Source organism: Triturus cristatus, chromosome 11 (genome assembly GCF_964204655.1).
Source record: "Triturus cristatus chromosome 11, aTriCri1.1, whole genome shotgun sequence".
Classification (NCBI taxonomy): domain Eukaryota; kingdom Metazoa; phylum Chordata; class Amphibia; order Caudata; family Salamandridae; genus Triturus; species Triturus cristatus.
The window spans coordinates 902,110,653-902,134,648 of NC_140594.1; the positions used below are offsets into that span (position 1 = coordinate 902,110,653).

Genomic DNA, 23,996 nt, shown 5'->3' on the forward strand with positions numbered 1-23,996 from the left:
CCCAAAGCTACTGATTGTATTCTTTCAGACAGAAAAGAAGAGATCATTGTGAGAGCCTTGTCAAAGATGCCGATAGAATTCAGACGCTTAAGTAGCACATTGTGATCAACTGTGTCGAAGGCTGCCGACAGGTCGAGAAAAATCAGAGCAGCAGCGCCCCCAGTATCCAAAATTGTTCTGATTTCATCTGTGGCTTTAATTAGGGCAGATTCTGTACTGTGTTCTGCCCTAAAATGGAACTGGGTTTCATTTAGACAGTTGTTGTTAAGCAGATAGTAAGTTAACTGTTCGTTCATAACTTTTTCCACCAACTTTGCACATAGAGGAAGACGAGAAATAGGTCTATAATTATTCGGTTCGGTGGGATCGAGGTTGGGCTTTTTCAGTAGTGGCAAAATAGATGCCCTTTTCCAAATGGTGGGGAAAACTCCCTGAGTAAACATGGAATTAAAGATAGTGGTAAGACTGGGAGACAGTCTCAGGGGCTTGCTTGAACATATTGGGGGGAAAAGGGTCATAGGGAGAACCTGATTTGGCCTGCTGAATAAGAGTAATGATCTTATCATTGGTAATTAGGTTATATTCAGAGAAAGGCGCAGCATTAGGCAAGCCCACATTTGCTAGAATGCATCTATCTGAGCGTGTTTTAGTGTCAAAAATGACATATATTTGCTCCACTTTCTTCATGAAGTGTTGCACTAAGATGTTGCAATAATCTTGTGAGCGCTCAGTTGTGTTTTTTTCTGGAGGTCCAGACAGTTTAGTGACTACTTGAGAGAGTTCTCTGGTAGAGTTCTCTGCCTCCTCAATTTGTTTAACAAAATAGGAGTGCGTCTCTGTCATTATCAGGCTTTTATATTCAACCAGTAGGCATTTGTAGTTGGAGAGATCGCTGGCATTATAGTTGCTTCTCCAGCGTCCCTCCTGTCATCTACACTCTTGTTTCTTGGCTCTAAGGGCTTCCGAAAACCATGGAGCAGTGGGTGATTTTCTCTTGTTGGAGGTTTTTTCATACTGGGCTATCTTGTCAGCCACGTATGAGAGCCAGTTATTGGATTGAAGAGAGGCTATTTCCACATCTTCTGGAAGTTATTTTTGGGCTTTAGACAATTGAGCATTGAATATAATGCCATCCACCTGTTTCCAGTTGTGATAGGTCCTAGTGAGTTATTTTGGATTGGTAGTCAGGTACATGGGAGGGTTGTACAGCTAAAAAATGATAGCTGAGTGATCCGTCCATGTTGGTGTGGAATGGTGCACACTGGAGTAATGTAGAGTGGAGTAGCAAGTAGTGGAGTGGCATACAACGGAATAGCATAGAGTGGAGTGGTGTTCAGCAGAGTGGTGTATACTGGAATAGTACATCTAGTGGAGTAGTGTACAATGTAGTGGTCTACAGTGAAGTGGTGTAGACTGGAGTGGCATAAACTGCAATGGGGTAGAGTGTAATAGTATACAGCGGAGTGGAGTACGGTGGGGTGGTGTCCAATTGAATAGTGTAGAATGGAGTGGGGTAGACTGGAGTGGCATACACTGGAGTGGCGTAGTATGGAGTACCATACAGTTGAGTGGCATGCAGTGGAATAGCATAGAGTGAAGTGGCAGGTGTAGGGTCAAATAGGATATACTGGAGTGGCCTATGGTGGAGTGGGGCACACTGCAGGTGCATATAGTGGAAATGCATACAGTGTAATAGGGTAAAGTGGACTGGTGAAGAGTGGAGTTGTGTACAGTGTAATAGAGTAGAGTGGAGTGTTGTACAGTGGGGTTGCGTCAAGTGAAATAGTATACAGTGGAGTTGCATACAGAGAAGTGGCGTGTAATGGGAAGGAATGCTTTGCAAGTGCTGGACCTCCTACAAACAAACCTTTTGTAGGTAATACATATTTCTTGGCCAGTTCCCATGAGTAAAACAGTTAGAAATGTATCACTGTCAAGGGCAGGAAAATAATCTATTTCCACCTGGGAAAGGCAGGATAAGACTACCAAAATTGGTGGATGTTCTTGAAAATGGATTTCAGAATGGGATAATATATTTTCCCATAAAGAAAACAACTTTGTAAGTGCATTAACATATATGGAGGACTTTTTGGTATGTTTAATTATAGTGTATAATTTGCCATACAGACATACTTGTGTATTAGAGGAAAATGAAAGACTCAAAATGATACTACTTTGGAACCTGCAACTGATGCAGCTTCCCAGACCTTCTCCTCAAATCCCTTTGTAAATTAAAAAAAAAGATCATTAGTTTGCCCCGCACATAGGAGGAACCCTACAGGGGTAAATTTCAATGTTTTGTGAATCTGGTATTGAAATAGTATATACTCCTTTCTTGGAGTTCAACATCTGGTACAATGTTAAATCTAACTGATAGAACTTGAATGTCTTATTTCACTGAATGAGAATTTCTGCCTAATGACAAAAGAACATGGGCATGGCAGCAATTACTTAGTAACTCCTGCCATTTTATTTTTTTCCTATAGATTGGCAAATCATTCATTATCAATTTGTAGTCCCATGGATGACCATCCCATAAATGTTACTTAGTAATCACGCTTTTAGATACACATCTACAAACTATAGGGTGGAATGTGCAAAGATTTTTCACAATATCAATGACTATACGGTCATGGCTGTGTCATCCTGTAACAGTTTCTGTCTGTAATTCACTTTGATTCCATATAAAATTTTGTTCAGGCTTTTGTATGTTTCTGTCCCCTGAGTGTCTATATGTGTCTGTTGGTGCAATTCTAGGTACATTTCACTAAATTAGTTTGATTTACATCCATCAATAGACTAAAAGCAAACCTGCAATTATTTCTTACATTTTAAACACAAATAAATGTTTTAAAACACGTGCTCTATGTTTAAAATATTTGCCATTCTATTTGAACTGCTTGCATGAATGAAGATATGTATTTTTATTGGCATTTAAATTATTGATTTTACCACTGAAAGGATTTCATATTCTCTTTTGTCAGGTGAGAAAAACAAAGCTGAAAATACTTCAGCAGGTGAGTGTTTTTTACAATTACTTAGAACTAGTTACAAACATAAACACATCAAAGAGATTGCCATTCCATTTTTTTAAGAACTAACCATTTCAATGAATCAAAGTTATCCACTCTCCACCAACATTCAATACAGTTCTAAAAATCTCTTAAATGAGTGACACAATACTGCATTGCTTATAATATTAAAAATGTCCAGTGTTCTAGCTTTGGCCACAATTTTGTGTGTTAAACAAGAGGGTTGCCAATTGCATACCAAAAACGATATACTTTCAGCAGCAAAATTGCAATCTAAGGAGAGCCAGTTCAAATTGAATTCAGTAAGCTTTATTTTCACTATTCATGTCATAAAATTATTTACATAATTATATTCTACATATAAAATTGTTAAAATTATTTAAAACATAAAATACATGCGTATTATTTTTGCTTGTTTGAGAGCTAAAGCATTGCAGCATACAAGGAGAATGAATTAAAAAATGTGAGCATAATCTATTGTTCTCATGTAAAGCTCTGCAGTGTTTATTAAAATATCTACGTAATACATTAATTAAAATAGACCTAAAATGTGTGCTTGATTATAGAAGTCAATAAAAACCCCACACATAGACCACAAAGAACAAGTGTTATATTAGTTCGAATTCCAATGTCTCAGGTAAATCTTCTCAGATAACCAATTAAATGGCAGTCATAGCCCAGCTCTGAAGGTAGCCCCCCAGCTAATCAGAGGACACATGAGGGGTCAATTGGCAAGCTGGAAATTAGGGTTCTAGATCTAATGACCCACGCCCATCCTAAAAACTTGGCAACAGAGCTTGCAACCAATGACCGAGTGTCAAATTTTAAGATTCTGAGGGCCATATGTACAAGGGAAGTGGCAGAACGTGTCGTTAGCCTTCTTGGCTTAACGACATGCTTCGCCACTTCTGAAACACAGGGCTGCACCACATTTACAAGAATATGGTGCAGCCCTGCATTTCCCCCTGCGCTGGAGCTAGGTTTAGCAACTTAGCACCAACACAGGCATCCTTGCACCATAGTACAAGGGTGACTGCGTGCAGGGGAAGATTGTCTATGTACAGGAGGTCAACCTTCCTGAACATAAACAATGTTGAAATGCGGTTTCGTAACTTCTATATGTGCTGCTTAATGCAGCACACACAGAAGTTGCAAAAACAGCATTTTTTTGTAAATGATTGTTTATGTGCAGGAAGGGGGACCTTCCTGTACATAAACAATCATTGGTGTTATGCACAATGAAGCACACATGAAAACATAAAAAACTAGGAGAAATAAAACATTTCTCCTCGCTTCGCCAGGTTAAGACCAGGTTTTCCCTGCTCTTAATTCTGATGCTGCCTCCTATTTATGCCTCCCTTGTAAATAGGAGGCAGTGTCAGAATCAATGGGTGTTGTGGTGGAATGCCCACCCCAACACCCATTGCTCTCCCATTTCACGCTAAGCGTAGTGTGAAAGAGGGCCTTATTTACAAGGCAGCGTTAAGCCACATTAAGTGAGATAACGCTGCCTTTTAAATAAGGCGAAGACCCTATCACCACGGGAACGGTCTAAAAAGTGACGTTCCCGTGCCAATAGGAGCTTGTACATGCCCCTGAATGCAGTAATAAAGCTTCTGGTCCCCAGTACCCTGCAACGGGGTTTTATCCCTTTTAAGCAAGGCCCTGTACAGCCAGAGCAGGCAAACAAAGCATGAACCACAGCTTCAGTAAAAATATTACATCCAGGGCACACAATGTCTGCATTCGAGACCCATTTGCTGGTGAAGGATTTCAAAGCCAAAGTTCCAACCCTAAATTGAAAATAGAGCTTTGTATCAAGAGGTTGAAGAAATTCAAAACTCCTTCTCAGGGTTAAACTAACAAAAAAAAAGAAGTTGGCACAGAAACTGAAATATAAAAGAACATCTTTATTAAACTCAAAATGAGTGTAACTACGTCACCCAGAAGCCGCAGCAACTGAATGAGGCAGTCCAAAGAGAGCAGAACACTGGGGCCTTATATATGTGAGGGTTACATACTCAGCATAAAAGAAAGGGGCAGTCCTGGTTCATGCAAGCATGCAAAATGCCAATATGGACATACAAGATCTGCCAAATATTAGCCAATAGGAAAACATTCAAAACAAGGCATCATGTAACCAGAACGCCCCCCTTGAGTCATGTTTTTGCCCAACCCCATAAGTCAATCAATGACAGCACCTATAGGTCAATCAGTAACGGCAGGACATGTTTGTGTGCTTCAAAGGACAACTTGCAAAATAGGACAATGCAGAGAAAGAATACTGAAGGCCAACAAATAGTTGGGACAAGGATTAGTCAGTATAGGCAGGGATTTAGTCAGTCTGGCTAGTTCCTGGAATTGCCCTCACAACAAGGAAGGGAAGGTTATTTGACACAAGGCAGTACAAAGGGCATAAACACTCGGTTTACCAAGCTGCCTGAGTGAGGGCAACAAAATGGCGACAGAATACAGAACGGAGTTAAAACTGAATTACCTCAAGGTACAGGTATAATGTCTCCGTAAGATTCCAATAAAGAATGGCATTTAAAATCGAAGAACATTCCTGTCAGTGACGTGCTCTCCACTGCACAAGCTTTACATTGCCAGATCCATAGCCATTAATGGTACTTCAATGTTTCCGATGAGGGAATTGTTTTACCCGTTGGGTTTTCCCAAACATCCTTCATACATATGTGACCTAGTCAGTGGCGTAGTTAGACCTACTGCCACCCAGGGTGGCCCCTAGGTTTGCAGGTAAGAGTGGGTTGGCAGCTGATGGACAACTTGTTCTCTAGAGGCAGGGGATGGTGGTAGTTGACAGACCTAACTTGCTCACCTACGCCGCCCCAAAAACAGTGCCACCCAGGGCGCACCGCCACCCCCAGCTATACCACTGCAACTAGTAGCTTTTTTCTTTTTTTTTTAAACTTATTTTTATTGAGGAGAGACAGGTAGTAATCTATTTTGTTTTGCATCTCATACTTTGTTTGTTTCATCAACGTCCCTCCAGGACCCTCCTTTATCCATCGCCATTGTCCGATATAGAGTGTCTCATTTGGGCCTCCGGGGCAGGGCATGGGAAGCCTCTGTATTCACTCCATTTGTTCCACACCCTTCCCCACTAGAGGGCAACCTCTGTTTTTGTAGATAGCCTTTTCGACTACCATACACCAATCCATAGTCCTCTCCTAGTCTTTTAGGGATGGTGCCTCTTCAGCCTCCCAATTGCGTGCTATATATTTTTTTACAATCCTCAAGCCCAGAGTTACACCAATCTGTTCTCCCGACCCAAATCCGTTGCATCCCATAAATTAAGCAGGCACCACTTGGCAGATAATTGCAGCACCACCCCATGCACCTTGCTCAAATTTTGTGTTGTCACGTCCCAATAAGATTGAATTTAAGGGCAGGCCCATATTGTATGAAAAAATATTCCCTCATGTCCACAACCTCTATGACAGAGTGGGTGCGGTCATCTCCCAAACCTTACCAATGTTGTACAGGAGATATAAGCACTGTGTAATATTTTGAGTTGTATTAGGCGGATGCAGGACCTGATAGCTACCTCTCTAGGAGAAGCCAGGGCCTAGGGCCACTCATCCTCCTGCATGTCTGTGATATCTCGCTCCCAATTTTCTCGCAGCCATTTTAACATATCTGGGGCATTGTTCACAAGTTTCTTGTATGTTAGCGAGATCACCCTTTGGGAGATATGCTCCTCAAGTAGTCTATTTTCTAGGGGTGACGATTCTGGCAGGGTTTCCTCTCTGGGTATTCCCTCCCACAGGGCGTCCTGGAGTTGTATATATCGGAACGCTTCGTTGGGGGCCAAGTTGTATGTTTTTTGTAGCTCTTCAAAGGGTATTATTCCCGTTCCAGAATATATGTCTACCACCATCAAAATGCCCAACAGGTCCCATTTATCAAATCCCCTGCCTCTTGCGCTTGTACCCCAGAAGGTCCGAATCCCACAAAGGTATCACCAAGGTAATCATGTTTTTCCATCAAGCTTACTGAGTGTAGAGTGCCATATTTGAATCGTCAGGGCCGTGGGCCCCTCCAGAGGCCAATTTTTCAGTCTGGTGAACAGTGCAGGTAAATATCCCCTTGGCTTTAGGACAAAGCGATCTATAAGGAAGGCTTGTTCTTTCATAGGTTGATGTCCCCATTGGTTGGTCACTGTCAATTGCACCGCCCGGTAGTACCTTTGGATATCTGGAAGTGCAATTCTGCCATCCTGCCATCCAAGGGTTAATATATTAAGAGCAATTCTAGGGGCCGTAGCATCCCACAGCATGGTTCTAACCTGACCTTGTATGGCTCTAAAATAGGTATCAGGATCAGGAAACGGTGTGTTCTGTAAAATACATAAAAAGTATGGCAGAGCCATCATTTTATAGAGGGGTCATCTTTGTAACAGCCGCCTTGCCCAGTAAGGAGAGGGGAAGTGAGTGCCAGTGTTGCATGTCGCCCTTCAGTCGAATTAAGTGGGATGATGAGATGTTTAATGGTAAATAAATCCTGGTGGGATGTGACAAAGATTCCTAAGTATCGGAATCCCTTCGTCGCCACTTGTGACTCACAATCCTTCGGCATTCGTGGTGTCTGTCCGAGTAAGACGAAGATCACTGATTTGGACCAATTGATTGTTAATCCAGAATATCTCCTAGATGTGGCAAAGGTATTTAAAATTCTGGAAATAGTAGATTGGGGCAACACCACATACAGAAGAAGATCATCTGCATATAGTGATATTATTACCCCCAATCTGCCGTATATCGGAGGCCGCGGATCAGCGGGCCACCTCGAATCCAGGCCGCCAATGGCTCTGACACTAGTGCAGATAGTAGGGGTGAGAGAGGGCAGCCCTGTCTGGTTACTCTATGACGTAGAAATATCTGCGACACTCTACCATTCACTACAACTTGTGCCAGCGGAGCAGTATATAGGAGTCGAATCCAGGACAGGAACCGGTGTCCCACACCCAGATGCTTAAGGACTGCAACTAGATAAGGCCACTCAATGATATTTAAGACCTTATGGGCATCAAGCGATAGAACTACTGCATCTTCTTGGATTTTGTTTGTGCACCCCAAGACCTCATGAAGGTTCCGTAGATTGAGAGCCGTGCTGTGTTCTAGCATGAATCCGGATTGATCTGGGTCTACCAGTCTGGGTATGATTGGGACAAGGCAGAGGGCTAGCAGCTTGGCCGGGTTTTTTGTCTCTACATTATGCAAGGATATGGGTCGATATAATCCACATTGGTCGGGTTGTTTACCTTCCGTATGGATTACTACAATAGAGGCCAGTCATTGGTCTTTAGGTAGCATGCCACTCTCCTCGCTCTCCTCATACATTTAAAGCAGGTGGGATACTGTATATTTGGCCGTAGTTTTATATAATTCTATTGGTATCCCGTTGGGACCCAGTGCTTTTCCCGACTTAAGCACTGTAATTGTTTGATTCACCTTTTCAGGTGTCAAGTCCCAATCTAAGAGCTGTGTATCAGCAGTTGTACGTGCTGGGAGGGGTCTGTCTCTAAGAAGATCTAAGGCGTCTTGTGTGGTGGATGTCTCCCCGGGGGAGTAAATATGCACATAAAGGGCAGCAAATGCTTCTGCTATTACTTGGGGATAAGTGCGACTTTCTCCCTTTGACGATTGGATGGATGCTACCCATCGACTAGCACTTTCTTGTTTATCAAGAAAAGTGAGAAGTTCACCTGCCTTGTCTCCCTCTTATATATTCGGTACTGCACCAACTTGTTTGCAGCCTTGGCGGCTTCTGTCTGCAAGTCCTTATATTCTTGCTGTTTAAGGCTAAGCGAGTGCATTATTTCCTCATTGTCTAGTCTCATCAATTATCCTTTTAATTCTAGGATATTGTGTTCTAACTCCTCTACCTTTTTCCTTTAGTCTCTCCCATGCCCACCATCAAAGAGAGGGCTTGTCCTCTTATCACTGTTTTATATGTCTCGCAGAGTTCCTGCGGAGGCGGCTGACTGCTCATTCTCCCGAAAATACTGGTTTGTCGCCCATGTGAGTTCTTTTCTAAATTTATCTTAAAGTATGAGTAGTTAATGGCAATTGTATTGCTGGATCGCTCCATTCCAGTAGTGTACCTCGCCCAGATTGGGAAGTGGTCAGATATTCCCAGAGGCAGATGTCTTATGTCTCCAAAGCCGGGAAGTTGAGATTCTAATGAAACTAAGAGGGCAATTTGTGAATGCTCAAGTGAAACATGAATTCTCGCATGGTACGGTTAAGCGTCCTCCAAATATGGACAAGGCCCAGGGAACTGAGGATTTCGACCAAGCGTGTCTGCGTCACATGTGTCTTCTTGCCGGTAACCAGTCCAATGTATCACTTAGTGTCATGTTGAAATCTCCACCCAGGAAGAGGTGTCCCAGTGGCAGTTCCAACATGAGTGTCCCTAGGTCTGGAAGCGTTGCATTGTGTAATGTCGGTGGGATGTACAGTGAGAGAATATTGATAGTTTCCCCTTCCATTTATCCGGCAGTGCTGCATATTTACCCACCCCGTCCATCCATGTTTTCTCTACAATAAATGGGAAATGCTTCTTGAGGTGTATCACCACGCCTCTGGACCCTGAGGTGAACCCAGTGTGCACTACCATTTAGTAGCCCCAGCAGTCTAGTGCTTTACATGCATTGTCTACGAGGTGGGTTTCCTGCAGGCGGACTACATCTGGGGAGCGCCTCTTCACGAATTGGAGTACTATGCCACATTTAATTTTATCTCCCAGGCCATTTACGTTCTACGTCACTAGACGGATTTCTGGGATTTTTTTATTCACCATGTGGAGTAGAGACTATTGATGAGTGACTTGGGACCATGAGATGATCTACCTTTTTCATTTGGAGGATGTGTTCTTCCTAATATGGATATCTAATTTGCCTGTTGTTGCATGCTGGCCTCTAGTAATCATTTTGTGCCTTGGTGTCTCTTAAGTAGTCTACAGTGTAAACCTAACAAGCTAACTAAATCCCATTCTAGTCTCTTTCCCCTAGAACAAATTCCCCTCCCAGCATTCCTGCCTGACGGAGCCATTATCGATTGCTTCCCCCAACTTAGCCGAGTGCCTGTCGCCCCTCCAACTTTAAGGGTTTGTAGACTTCTGCATTCCCAGCCCCCTGCCCCAGAGCACAAATCTTCTCCTCACTCTGACCTTTATGCTCTTAGGGCAGAACAATAATTAAGTGGATCCTGGAGTCACTTTGCTTTCACTTTCATCTGGCCTTCAGCTTTGCCCATTATCAATTACCCTCTAGGGACCCAAAAACTACCTTCTGTTCTGGCCTGGCAAGCTGTCAATTCACAAGTAGGTGTCCCTTGAAGAAAATATATAGCCTAGTCATCACAAAGAGTTATGCATTTCCATTGACCCAAATAAAGAAACATCATCACATATTGTCCAATTGTTCGTATTTATATACTAACGCCTGTAAGAATATGGAGAAAGTTTGGATACTGTAGAATATGTGGATGTTGTACATTCAGTCGGGGTTCTGGTGGAACAATTGGACAATATGGGATGATGTTTCTTTATTTGGGTCAATGGAAATAAATAACACTTTGTGATATAAATTCAATGTAAAACTGAGAAATCTTAAGCTAGCATTAACAGCTGAGTACATTGTGTGTGGAGGTGATGTTTTGACACATTAAAGTAGTAGGCAGTATGTGCAAGATACAAAAAATATAGATATTTACTGTATATATTTATTTCATGCAGGAATGAGAAACCAGAGATTAAAAGTGAGAGAACTAAATTATTTGTCGTGATAAAGATGGAACAATAACCCAATCCATCGAAACGCGTCAACACATCCGTGCCCATAATCCAAGGGTCAACATAGACTTGCAGATGCAAGATTTATTAATGTATCCAAGCTGTGTTCTGAAGTAATTTCCCATAGTATATGCAAATGTATATGACAAAGTGTACTGTCTAAAATGTGTTGCTTTCTCTGTGTTATGCTGGTTCATAACATAATTTGTAATATGTTTTGATCATTTTTATGAATTGTATTAATTGTTTTAATAATTTGTTTAGGATTACAATTGTGACGTGGAGTGTGTTATAGAAGAATCCCCCCTTCTTTTAAATTATTGGAGAAATATATTTTTAATAAAATACGTTTTAATATATCAAGTGAGTGTCTTAGTTCATAATTAGTTATTTGATCATTTGTTGTGTTTATAATTGAAATAAGGCGCAGTGGGGGAGCGATAGCTGATGACTAGGCTCTATATTTTCTTCAAGGGATAACTTATTATACTTCTGAAGAGTACCTCATTTTCCTTGGTAGTTACAAGGGGTCTCTCTCTGTTTTCTACACAAGCTGTCAATTCATACAATGCCATGCCAGGCGTGTTCCATGTCTCAAAGACCCAAACCCATTCTAGAGCTTAGTCCTCTTGATGAATTATGGAGATATTGTCTCGTCGCACCAGTTCCGTCGCAATGTTTACAGATGAGGCTGATGTTTCTCCTCACCGTCTCCCTCATTGTGACTTGAATGAGGGGCCCCAGACTGCGCGCTATCTGTCAAGCAATGTCCATACTGCCTCCGTTATATTGAAGAACCATATATTGCCCTCATCCTCAATGTGCAACTTCACGAGAAAGAGGATTGAATATTTCACTCCTTTATCTCTTAGTACTTGTTTCACTGATAGGAAGCTGCGTCTCTGTCTTTGTACCTTCAGGGTAAAGTTTAAAAAGAAGGTTATTTGGGCATTTTCTTAAAGCACTGGTGGGGCCACACGATCTGGCTGCAACACTACATCCAAGTCCCTGAAGTTATAGAGACGACCTAGACTATGTCTGGCTGGTGAGCCTGCGCTGGCTCTGCCTCCTGGCACTGTATGAACTTGCTCAACCAAACAGAATTTAGATGAACCACGGGGTTGTAGGTACTTGAGGATAAGTTCCTCAATGAATTGGTCTGTAGCGGGCCCTTCTGCCCATTCCGGGACCCCCAAAATGCAAACGTTGTTTTGCCATGATCTGCCCTCATAATCTTCAAGTCTTGCTTCCAGATTCGCTGTGGTCACTTTTAGTTCCCTAACCTGGTCCTTGAGGGCCTTGGTGTCCTGAAAAAGGGCTACTGTTGTGTCTTTGACTTCCTGGACTCTAGTTCCCATATTTCGGATGTCGGCATGCACCAGGGGTATTTCTGTTGTGACAATGTCTATATGTTCATCGAGGGCTGTTTGTTCCCCTTGGATCACCGCATTATGTCTTTGAGGGCGAGGGTGTTTCCTCTGGGTTTAAGAGGGGCACACTGGATATTTGGTCTCCGGGGGTCTCTGCTCCCTCTGACCCTCTAGGGAGCGTGACTTGGTCTAACTTTGTTTTAATGGGTCCCTTTCATGCTTCTGTCCTAGTCATGTCCTTCAGGCACCAGGACGCTAGTTGGTAGGAAGGGGCGATGACCCAGGTACTTCCTGCTGCTTGCCACAGGGAAATGGAGGTACCTGTGTTGCCTGTCAGGTTTCTCTGAGGGGCCGCTAACTTGGTCATATCAGGCCCCACGCCCACGACCTGTGTTGCTGATTGTCGGGCAGTAGTTGAGGGTGCTTCCCTCCATTAAGTTTTGCTTTGCTGCACTGTTTCCAATGTTCTGGTGCTCTTTCTTTTTGTTCATTCAAGTCTCTCACCCCAGCCGGTACTGCCAGCGGTCACAACGCTCCACCGTTGATCGGCCACTTTCTCTGCCAATGAGGGGGGGGGGAACAATCCAAAACACTCACTCCCAACCAGGAGATCAGTGCACCATTCGCAGGCTCCCACCGTAATTAGGTGTCCATTCACAGGCAGCAGTATCAGAGCAGTTCACGGTTCAGTCTGTCAGCCGCAATGTGTTTTGCTGTTCGGGTCGGCCTTCCGCAAAGTTTCACCTTCCTGGCAGTATAGGAACTCTGAGTGTTGCTCACGGCCTGCAGATTCGCTTCATGCGGCCGGGGCTTCACTGCCTTTCCAAAGACTCACCGATATCTTATAAAGCAGCCGTCACCTCACATCACGGTACACCGCTCAGCAGCAGTTTGCCTCGCTCACCGGTTCAAAGGCTCACAGGTCGGGGTTATGGAATCGAATGATTGTCCAGATATTGAAGGGGGAGAGAACTGGTTTGCGGAGCCGCTCAAAGAAGCGGCCATCTTCTCTGGTGGTTGGCCATGTCCCCCCCAACTAGTAGCTTTTTGATTTGCTGTAGCCATTTGACTTTGTGGAACCGATCGGCATCTATAACGTCCCTCAAGGCCAGAGCACAATGAGCAAGATTTGGTGTGGACCAAACCCTTCTGCAGTATATTAACGGCTGTAGTTTGCCTTTATCAGCTAACTCCTTCCTAACTAAATCAAGCAGTAAGAGTGTCAAAGGGGTGCATGGGGAAGGTGGGTCACACTCTTCAGAAACATATTCTCATCCAAAAAGTTCTGAACCATACAGAGCCTTCCCCAATGCTTTAATGGCATTTTTTTTAGAGTAGGGCCAATTGGTTTAGAAAGGGAACAGCTATATTTCTTCACTATAGCCCTGATAATCTGTCTATGCGTGAGAGCCATGGCATCCACTTGCGGCTTCCAGGGCATAGTCGAGGACAAGGTGCCGCCAAGTTCATTGAAAACATCTGCACTCTTAAGCGGCTTGTCCCCCAACATTACGCTTCGCTTATAAGATCTGTGTTGGTTGATCAACATATATTTCGTCTTTGTGGCATGGATCTCAAGAACTCCTCAAAGCAGTATTAGGGGATGCTGCAGCCTACTTGGTGCTTTTGAGATCAGCATAGTGTCATTCGCAAACAATAATATGAGGGTTTTCCTGCTGGGGAATGTAAGGGCATCACGGGAGAACAAGAGAGAAATTCAACAATGATGTTTAGTAGCAAAGAAAAGGGAGTAGGGACCAAAAACATATCCTTGACAAACACCCTTATCTATCAGGAACTGCAGTGCCAGACATGGTGGTCTGCTGAACCCAGCATGTCACAACCCCTGGGAGGGCCAGCTATTCCCAATAGGGACGCAAATTGCGACAGCCTCAATAATATGCATGAGGCATGCAATTTGCCACCCCATTGGGGATCACAAACAGTATCTCAGACACTGTTGTGCATCCCAATTTGCGAGTCGCGAATTGGGAGTCGCAAATGCAACACAATTTGTGACTTGCAAATTGGTGGGTCGCACATCTGGCCCCCTGTTTCTTAGCATCTAAAACAGCATAGTCAGATGTTATACCACCAACTCTCTGAACTGAAAATGAAATATCTCATTGTGGCTCTGCATTTTTCTGGCAATAAAGTAGGGATGCAATATGAAAACAGTATTAAATCTTTGGAGCCAACTTATGTACTTATAGGTCTGTTTTAAAGTGAGTCAAAATCTTACCTAGCATAATAACAGTAATCATGTAAGTTGCAAATTGCAACTCACTCTGATTGATAGCCATCATAGGAATGGCAGCCTGCTAGGGCCAGCAGGTGACCACCTTTAAATGAAGTTAACATTTCATTTTTTTAAATGCAAATGATTTTCCTTTATTGATACGGGGTAAATAAAAAAAAAAAAGCTTTCGTTTTTGGAGATGTTTGTTTGAGAGTTGGAAGTGTCTCCTGAACAACTGCCTACTCCTCAACAAATCTTGTTAAAAATTCTTAAAGGGAAAGGGAGTGCTGAGGGAACCCCTTCCATTTTGCCAATCGGTTACCACCCAAGATTGAGAATCAATAACCTTTGAATGTGTATCAAACTGATTTTAGCACAATACATTGATACATCTCATTCTATTTCAGTATTTGAAAGGAACACCTACAGCATTCCCCTTCCAAATATAAAATTGGCATGGAGTTACAAGAGTCCCAAAATGGGTTTACTGTTCAATAAAAATGTTTCTGCAGTCACAGACAGAATTTCAAACTGTTTGTGACTGCAAAACCTTACCTACATCTGGCCCCAATTTGGAGACAAATTGCTGAGAAGAGAATCCCTGGAAACAGCTGCAAACATCTTTGCCACAATGTATTCTCTGCTACTTCTCCCTTATGTAGCATGCCAAAGTTGCTGCCCAAAGCTCTGCTTCATCTAGCATCTGTGGTGCCGCTTTTCCACGTTGGCTTTGTAGGCCTGAAGAATACAGAATAGTGAGCTATACCTGTAAAGACGATTAAACCACTTTAACCCTCTGAAAAACACACTGTTTTTTTTTATCTTTTGTAAAGTGTCTCAACTGTCTGCCGGTACATAAAACAAACACTACAAGATTTTTATATTCTGAGACCCCCTTTACCTTATTGAGGCTTATTTTCTATATAAAATATAATTTTCTCAGTTAAAAAATAATAGTCTTTGACCTAGACTTACTAAAGGTTTGTTCTGGTGCTCATGCGATGCAAAACAATGCAAAGTAGCACAAACCACAGAGTCCAGCAACTTTCACAGGCGAAAGTCCTTTTGCTCAGCAATTTAACCCTTGCACTGCTCGAAAGCGGCTTTCAGCCAACACTCTATTATTTAAGCAATGAGGGAATGTCAGTGGCAGGAAAGAACAAAAACCATGGGTTTGGAGCCAAGCTAGTTCTATTAAAGTAGCACCATCTGGCCTTGCACCCAGTCCAAACTCTAAATACAAGCAATGGGTCAAGCAGATGTTCGCCTAAGTATAACGTGTGCTCTATGCTTAGCATAAAACTTACATCTCTGACTCTTGCACTGTTCTTTACATATAAAAATGTATACTTGAGTGGGTACCTTCAGTACAAATTATACGCTAGACACTGCTGTCCCTGCTTATGCAGAGTGCAACTCTGTGCATCTTGCAGAACAGTCGTTTGTAGTGTAAGTGCCACCAATGACATCATCACCAGGTGACTGTTGCTAAATACGGTGCTGCACTCATTTTGTGTCCTTTTTACATTTTGTTATTTTTTCTAAGTTTTTAAAAGTTTAATCAATTTTTTAAACTTTCTCTATACTTTTCAATATGGAGGTCTCTGCTTTAGTGGGGAGTACATTCTATAGTAAAGTAAAGGGAAAAGTACAAAGTTTATTAACCCTGAAAAAACATAGTTAAAATAGTGCTATATTGGAGCAAAGATGGTGCCTGCTTTACCCTCTGCGTTCACGCCGCCCCGCTCTCTCCATGGTCCGTGTGTTTGTTTTCCATCTGCCCAGCTGTAGATATGGGCCTCTGCTTCGCAGATGCGCTAATTTGGCTTGCTGGCTGACTCGCCGGATTTTGGGTGGCTTTTGCAGACTTTCTCGCAAGGCTGGCTTTAGGGCAGTGCGACTGGTGCGGCCGCACTGTGCGCTGACCTGAGGAGGAGGAGCAAAACTCAGGGGGGCCACTGTGTTTAGCAATAACTTATGTTTGGAGGTATGAGGGGAACTTATGCCTGCTGGTAGTGAGAGAATCTGAGGAGGCGTTCCTGGGGTATGGGGGCACCAGAAATGATTCGGGCACCGGGCACCTCCAGCGCTAAAGCTGGCCCTGCTTTCTCAATTACTGTCCTGCGCTGGACAGTGGCCTTGCTGGAGCACCGGAGCGGGTCCCGAAGAGAGCATGATGGGATGAGGAGGACGAAAAGCAGTGAAGTCGTGGGACGCAGGCCCAGGGTCTGCCGAGGCCACAGTGGGAGGAGCAATTGCTTGTATTCCACAATCAGCTGCTTCAAAGACAAGCAAGTAAGCAAAGCAACGAGAGTGTCCTGGCAAGCACAGAAGGGAGCCCGGAGGAGGAAAAAAACTATTACTAAAGACACTCCATAACTCAGGACAGTCGGAAGGTGGGTCATTGCAACCCTCAATTGCATCTTTATTTGCACCCCATCTCTTGTAGGAGAGGCTAAAAAAAGTGATCTCCCCTTAGAAGCTGTTTATTGCCCCTCTATTTCTGGGAAGGAGGGTAACGTAAACTGTGGAACCCTTGAAGGAATAGTCTGTGATAACTCTGGTGTAGCTAGTGAAATCTATTCTCAAAAAAGGCACTATAGAAAATGGCCAACACAGGGTAACACCGAATATAGCTGTGGATGGCAGCACTGCTCCATTAGGTCGAGGATAAATTAGAGGGGAGGAGGAGAAGGGTATCACAAGCACAGTAAAACCTAGGTCCAGGAAATGCAATCTATAGACAGCTGGGAGTCCTATCCCCTGATCTGCCAAGGGGATTTTTTTCAATAACAGACGGCTCAGATTCCTCCAAGTAAGAGAGCTCATCATTAGTAACAAGGTTACCTCAGATTCGAACAGGAGTATTTTGATGGAAGACCTGCTGCTAACACAAAGAAAAAGGCATCAAAAAGAAGAAAAAAAAAGAGAGAGAGCATTTCTTGGAACAGTAGGCAACAATTAAAATGGGATTATTCTAATGCTCAGTTAACATTTTAAGAGCCTGGTCTAAGTAATAATGATAATACAGGAAAGGGAATGTCTGTGTCAAGCCAAGAACCATCGCTTGCAACTATTTTTCTATCTCTTAAGCAAATGGAAGAAGAAAATTGGAATGAAAGTCTACACGCTAGGGCTGCCTCTAAGAAATTACAAGGGGGTTGTGGAAATTGAACAAAACTGGTGGAGAGATCACTGATCGGTTAACAACAGTAGAACAGAGTCCCTATAAATAGAGGTGGAAGCCCTGAAAGGACATAATGTGTCCCAGGGCCCAGCCTTATGCGATGTTATGCTTAAGTTGGAAGACCAGGAAAATCACCACCAGCGGAATAATTTAAGTTTTTTGGAGATCCTCGAAGGGGTGGAGGGAGGTTACACCAGGGACTTTATGGTGAACCTGCTAAGAGGTGCCTTCCCGGATCAAGCCAAATGGGACTGGGACTTTGAAATCCAACACTCCCACCGGTTTCCACTAATGGCGAGAAAACACCCAGAGAGCGATACTGAAATGCCCAGGGTAATGCTACTCTACTTTGACAAATTTTTATTGAGGCAATTTATTTACCATAAGGCCCGCCTAAATGTCAGTAAGTCATTTGAAGTGGTGCCATTTTTCTCCAAACCTGATTTTGCATATGCTATGGTGGAGCGGAGATGGCATCTCCGACAGTTGTTTAATCCCTTTAAAAAAATTGGGGCTGAGGTTTATCTTAAAAATCTGGCTAGGTTGAAGATCATCTTCAAAGGACATACCTGCAGTTTCACTTCTGAAATACAAGCTCAAGAATATCTGTCTGAGCTTGACCAGGGGAACAGCAGTAGCAAGGCTAAATGATCTTCAGGATGGTGACTGTTAATGTATCACTTGAATTGGTACTGGCCAAGGGCTAAAAGGAGCGAGGGGGCAGAAAAAAAACATAGAATTACTACACGGACCTGGAGAGGGGATTGGTGCTGGTAGTAGATTGAGCACACATCGCTCAGGCTATGCCTGATTGCTTGTATTGTGGGGGGCAGAGGGAGTGAAGGGAGGGTGGGTTATGGGACCACACAGAAGGGTTGGATTTGGTGTGTGGTGCATCCTATGCTGCTTGTGGAGTGTTTCTGTTTTATGCGATACCGTTATAGGATAAGATATACTATGACTGCTCAGATGACAGGCCTGGGGAAACTGCGAATTGCCACTTTGAATATCTGTGGGTTAAATTATGCCAAAAAAAGGCAAAGGGTCTATCAGGGGCTGCAGGTGCTGAAGAACAAGAAATACTTTAAAAATTACTTCTACTATATTTGCTCTACATCCATCAATTTCTAGTAACTGTCCTCACCACACAAGATTTAATCCGGCCATGCAGTTATTGTTCATAGAAAATAATGTACCCATTAATCAATATCCCTGGATACTTCAATGCAAGAGAATATCAACAAACATAACAGTAAATATTGCATGTTTTGCCTTTGTTTTCATGTTGTGCTTCTTCTTAAATTCCTCATAGTTGTGACACAAATGCATATCTGTAAGGCAGTTTAATATATTTTCAAATTAACTTCAAATTCAGCTAACTGGACCATATTTGTTTTAGACATACAATCCTGTTGAGTCTTTAATCATCATGATTGCATCTGCAATTATCACTGGCACCAACAATTGGAAAGACCATACTAATGTGTCATGTGAAATTGTATAATATGTCCTATAATCAGGGATGCAAACAGAATTCAGTTGATATCACAGAACAATTTAGAAATTTGTGACTTAACCCCCTAATCTGCTTATGTGGACCTCCCCCATATACCCCAATCAAATGGTATAATATCAGGGGAGCCTGAGAAAATATAGAAAACAGTTTCAAGAAAAGAAGAGGAATCCTGTCAGTCCAAAAATTATGTTCACCAGATTAAGTTAACATCAATCAACACATGTATTTCTGGGTTCATTTTGCCTTTTTCATGAGTTTCAAATAATCAGGTTTATCAAGTATTATATAAAAATCAAATGTTCAACAAAAACAATCGAAGGGCAATTCACGATGGTGTTATTTGCCCTTTGAAATTGACTCAATAATGAATAAATAACTTTAAATATTTTAAAGCAAATGGTTTCCTATTAACAAGAAAGAATAATTCAAAAAAGTCCAACTTAAAGAACAACTATTTTTGTCACTTGCTAGTAGTTGGTTAGTATAGAAGTCTATACCAGTTATCATTGACATCTATTCGAGACAACCATTAAAACTTAAGTTGATTATCAGTTGTACTCAGACTTCTTAATAATTGCAAATTGAATTCAACTTATAACAACAATACAAAGCATAAGATTGGCTAACATACATTATTACCTAAGGGCCTCATTACGATGTCGGTTGGAAAGCATTCCGCCAGACTCGGCCTTGGAATGGTTTCCGACCGAAACGGATTTGGAGAGTCCGACCAACCAATTACGACGTTGCTGAACACCGTTCAGTCAGACTCCTATTGAGTTCAATAGGAGCATGTGTTCAGACCGACAACACAGGCTTCCATCGAAAAAAGAGGTGGCTGTAGAAAACATTGCATCCTTTGGCTGTCACCACATGGTGACTGCCACACTGTGCATGGTTGGGAAGAGGGCCCCGGGTGACGAAGGGCCTACTACCGGCCCTCAAAGTCAGTTTCCGACAGTTGATCTGAGTTGGACAGACCCATACAGAAAGCTGTCCGAATCCAACATCCTAATCCGTCAGTCAGAAACACCGTCCGTAGACCTGTATGAGGCTGCTCTGACCGACTCGGTTCTCCCGAATGACATTCAGAACGGAGTCAGAACTGAGTCGGAAAGTTCGAACGCTTTCCGAACATCGTAATTGGTCGGTAGGAAGGGTTTCCAATTCTGTCCGAAATGCGGGTACCGAATCGGATTCGAACAAACCGAATGCCATTCGGAGCCTTTCCGACCGACATCGTAATCAGCGCCTAAATGTTATGTTTCTGTCACTTTATCTCACCTCTGCATTTTGTCCAATGTCTTGGGTCTGGATGTGCCAGCCACAGATGAACCTATAACTCCTCATTTTATTTGATTGATTAGAAATGTATGATAAATGCAGTGTCACCATTTAAATGCAAATTGATTTCTTTACTTAATCCATGTATTTTTAGCTAAAAGTATACTAATTCTGGATAGGTTATTGTTGAAAATCTTTCTAGGAAGATAAATTAATTTTATTTGTTGAATATAATATTTTTAAGCCCTTGATTTAAAAGAAAGTTGAAGAACTTATCTATGATAGGGACATAGGAGTTCTTATCAGATTGAAGAAATATAGATAGCTGGTTACTTTTTAAAGCACTGGAAAGTTGGGACCTTATTTGAAAGATGCACTCTCCATTAGAATCAGATATACTTTTACCCAATTATGTTTCCTATTTTTGCCATTTAGAGAATTCAGGAGTTTCTACAGAGGGGTCCAATGGCCAGGGTGCCAATATCTAGGTAATGCCCAGAACGTGCCCCAGGGGTGCACCCACTTTACACCCTCGGGGCACAAAGGTATAACAGAAGGGGCTGCAGGCACTTTTGTGGCCCTTTCTACAATACGGATAGCTCTGGCACACATATAGCGCCAGCGCTATTTACAAAGGGTGGCCCCATGCAATTGAGGGAATCCCTTTGCCTCAGCACCATGATATAGCTGTGGTAGCAAAGGCAAAGAAGTTGTCAGGAGGCACACTGACAGTTCGCTGTGCGCCCCCTAATGGCAGCCCTCTGGAGGGGGGAGGAAGGGGCCTATGGACCACCCAGATATCCACTTGCAGGCGGGTGCAGTCACTCACTGCACCTGCCAACAGGTGGATCTTTAATCCCTATGAAAAGTGCATACTGCTTGACACCTGCACAGTGAAACACGGAGCAACTGCTTAACAGCTGCTCCATATTTCACTTGAATGTGCTGCACCCAGGGCAGTCTGACTTCGGGGCTGACCTTGGGGGTGCGCGTTCAATTTAATAGGGCAACCTTTTCTTGTTTGCACATGGCATAAACAGGGAAATTGCGCAGTATCTATATTATAGACCATGGTATGTTTTTGAGGGACAGAAAAGTGGCTAACATTGCACCTTTGTTTGGAGACAGAGAAGCCAAGCATTTTATGAAGGATTGCCAGCACTAAGCCAGTGTTTAAGTCACATTAACCACTTTCGTTTTTCCTTCAATACAGGATGAAATATAAAATTGTCTATGAGAGACTTTAAGAACAAAGTAAAATAAGTGAAAAACGAAATGTGCATGAATGGTCAAAGCAAGAAAAACACACGCTGACATGGCAGCCTGTAAAACTGGTATTTAGACCAAGAACTTTGAAAGCCTTTTGTTGCTGGCTATGTTTCTGCAGTGCTCCAATGAAATCAACTTGGATGTAATTTTAACATGTGCTATGTGTAATGCCGTAATGATAAGCACTGAAGAAGGCTGTGTGTTGAAATGCATTTGCTTATAATAAAGTTGTCCTGTGAGTGCTCCGCCTCTCTGTAGCTTGGATATATTAATGTGCGTGTTAAAAAACATAGAAATTCACTGGAAAAACAAAGGTTACAGGGTTGTTATAGTTAGGTTCTGAATTTACTCCCACAAAACAAATGTTATCTTTAGATAATTTTTAGTAAATGTTACTGCATATTAAACAAAACAAAACATTTAGGGCCTCTTCACGATGTCGGTCAGAAAGGCTCTGAACGGCATTCGGATTTTCCTAACCTGGGACAGAACGCATGTTTCTGATTGACTCGGAAACATTTCCGACTGACCAATTACAATGGAAGGTAACCGTTCGTTCGGTCTGACTCGGTTCTAGAGACTAATCATACAGGTCAATGGACCACGTTTCTGACAGACGTATTCCAATATCGGATTAGGACAGTCTTTAAGACTCGGTTTCTCCGACACAGAACGGCTGTTGGAAACTGACTTTAGGGGCCCTTAGCAGGCTCCCTTTCACCCAGAGGCTTCCTATTGGGGCCTGTGGGGTATCCATGGGGCCCCTCTTTACAACCATGCATAGTGTGGCAGGCACCATGGGGTGCCCACCACAGGGTGCAAGGTTTCCCGCAACCACTCCTTTCTTCAATGGGAGCCAGTCGTTACACAGGCTCCCATTCAAGTCAATAGGAGTCTGACCAAACGGGTTTTGGAAACATCGTAATTGGTCGGTCGGACTCCCTGAACCAAAGTTGGTCGGAAATGATTCTAACAAGGAGTTGGTCGGAATGCTTTCCAACCGGCATCGTAATGAGACCCATATTGTAGGTTGGATTGTGTTATTAAACTATTTATTAAATATTGTTATAAAATAAATATATTTTTATTAATCATATATTTAATTCACTTTTAGGGTAAAAGGGCTGTAACATTTCATGTCATTAAATCTAGCTTTAAAATTAATATATATACTTATTTTACATTAATGTATTAAATTAACAGATTTTTATGATTTCCCTTAAAGATGAATACACTCATAATTTCCCTATACTTTCCAAAGGGGCAATGTTGATCACAGTGCTCGAGGTTTCTATCTACATGTGAACTAGGCCTGGGCGGCAAATTCCGTTCTGCTCGCGGAATTTGCGGAATTTGCGTAATTTCGCGTTCCGCGGAGAACGCGAAATTGCTCAAAAGTCTGCTTTCCGCGATTTCGCGAAATTTTTGCTTGTTCGCGTTCTCAAAATGCATGTTCGCGAGATATTTCTCCTCGAACACGCAAACAGCAATTGCGAACAGGAAAAAAGGATCGCGAACAAGCAATTCCGCGTGTTCGCGGAATTTCTGCGTGTTCGCGGAGATTTTTTACCGTTTCGCGGAGATTTGCGTGACGCAATTACGCAAATTCCGCCCACCCCTAATGTGAACATTACGTTTTAATGAATAGAAAACATTTTTTTGCAAATGAACTTTAAATTTTCTTTCAAGCATTTCAGGCTTAAGGAAAGATGGTAACAATCATTTCTTGACCTGAACATACAGGAAATCTGCCCACATGAAGTGATTTTTCACAATAGACAAAACCCTTTAGTTTTTCAGAAGGCTATCCTATCACAACTGATTTTCCAGTGGAGTGACTGCTTTTACATCTCTGATGTGTCGTCCTATTGAAATTCAAGACTTCTCTCTAGACTGAAGACTCATCCTGCTCAGAAACAGATACTCTCTTGTGGCACATTTCATCCAGTTGTTCAACGTGTATGTTCTTTCTTGGCTTCATTGTTTATAAATGTCCTGTGCGTATTGAAGGTATAAATAGACGTGAAGACATTTCACACTCTGTTTGTGTTTCATGCCAACATATCACTGATATGGAGAAATTCCGAACCATGGTACTAATGGCAAACTTTAGCAAACTTGCAGTCCGAAGACTTCACTCACGTGGTTGAAACAGTGTAACAACTGCACAAGGACGTGGTGTGCAAACTAATTTTATGACACACCTGTTACACCAGCTTTAGTTTTTTTTTATATATACATATGGGATAATACAAGATACTCCATATATGACGAACATTGT

At 42.5% G+C, this 23,996-nt stretch overlaps 1 protein-coding gene across 2 annotated transcripts in view; it reads left to right on the forward strand.

The window, feature by feature from the left end:
* The window catches only part of STRIT1 (small transmembrane regulator of ion transport 1), a 74,320-nt gene that overhangs the window by 26,461 nt on the left and 23,863 nt on the right, over positions 1-23,996 (forward strand). The window contains exons 2-3 of one of the 2 annotated variants that reach the window (XM_085634814.1): positions 2,985-3,017; positions 9,019-9,076. In XM_085634814.1, the coding sequence (XP_085490940.1) occupies positions 2,985-3,017; positions 9,019-9,076 (91 nt within the window). The remainder of the gene's footprint in view (positions 1-2,984; positions 3,018-9,018; positions 9,077-23,996) is intronic. The other variant, XM_085634815.1, reaches the window with a different exon arrangement.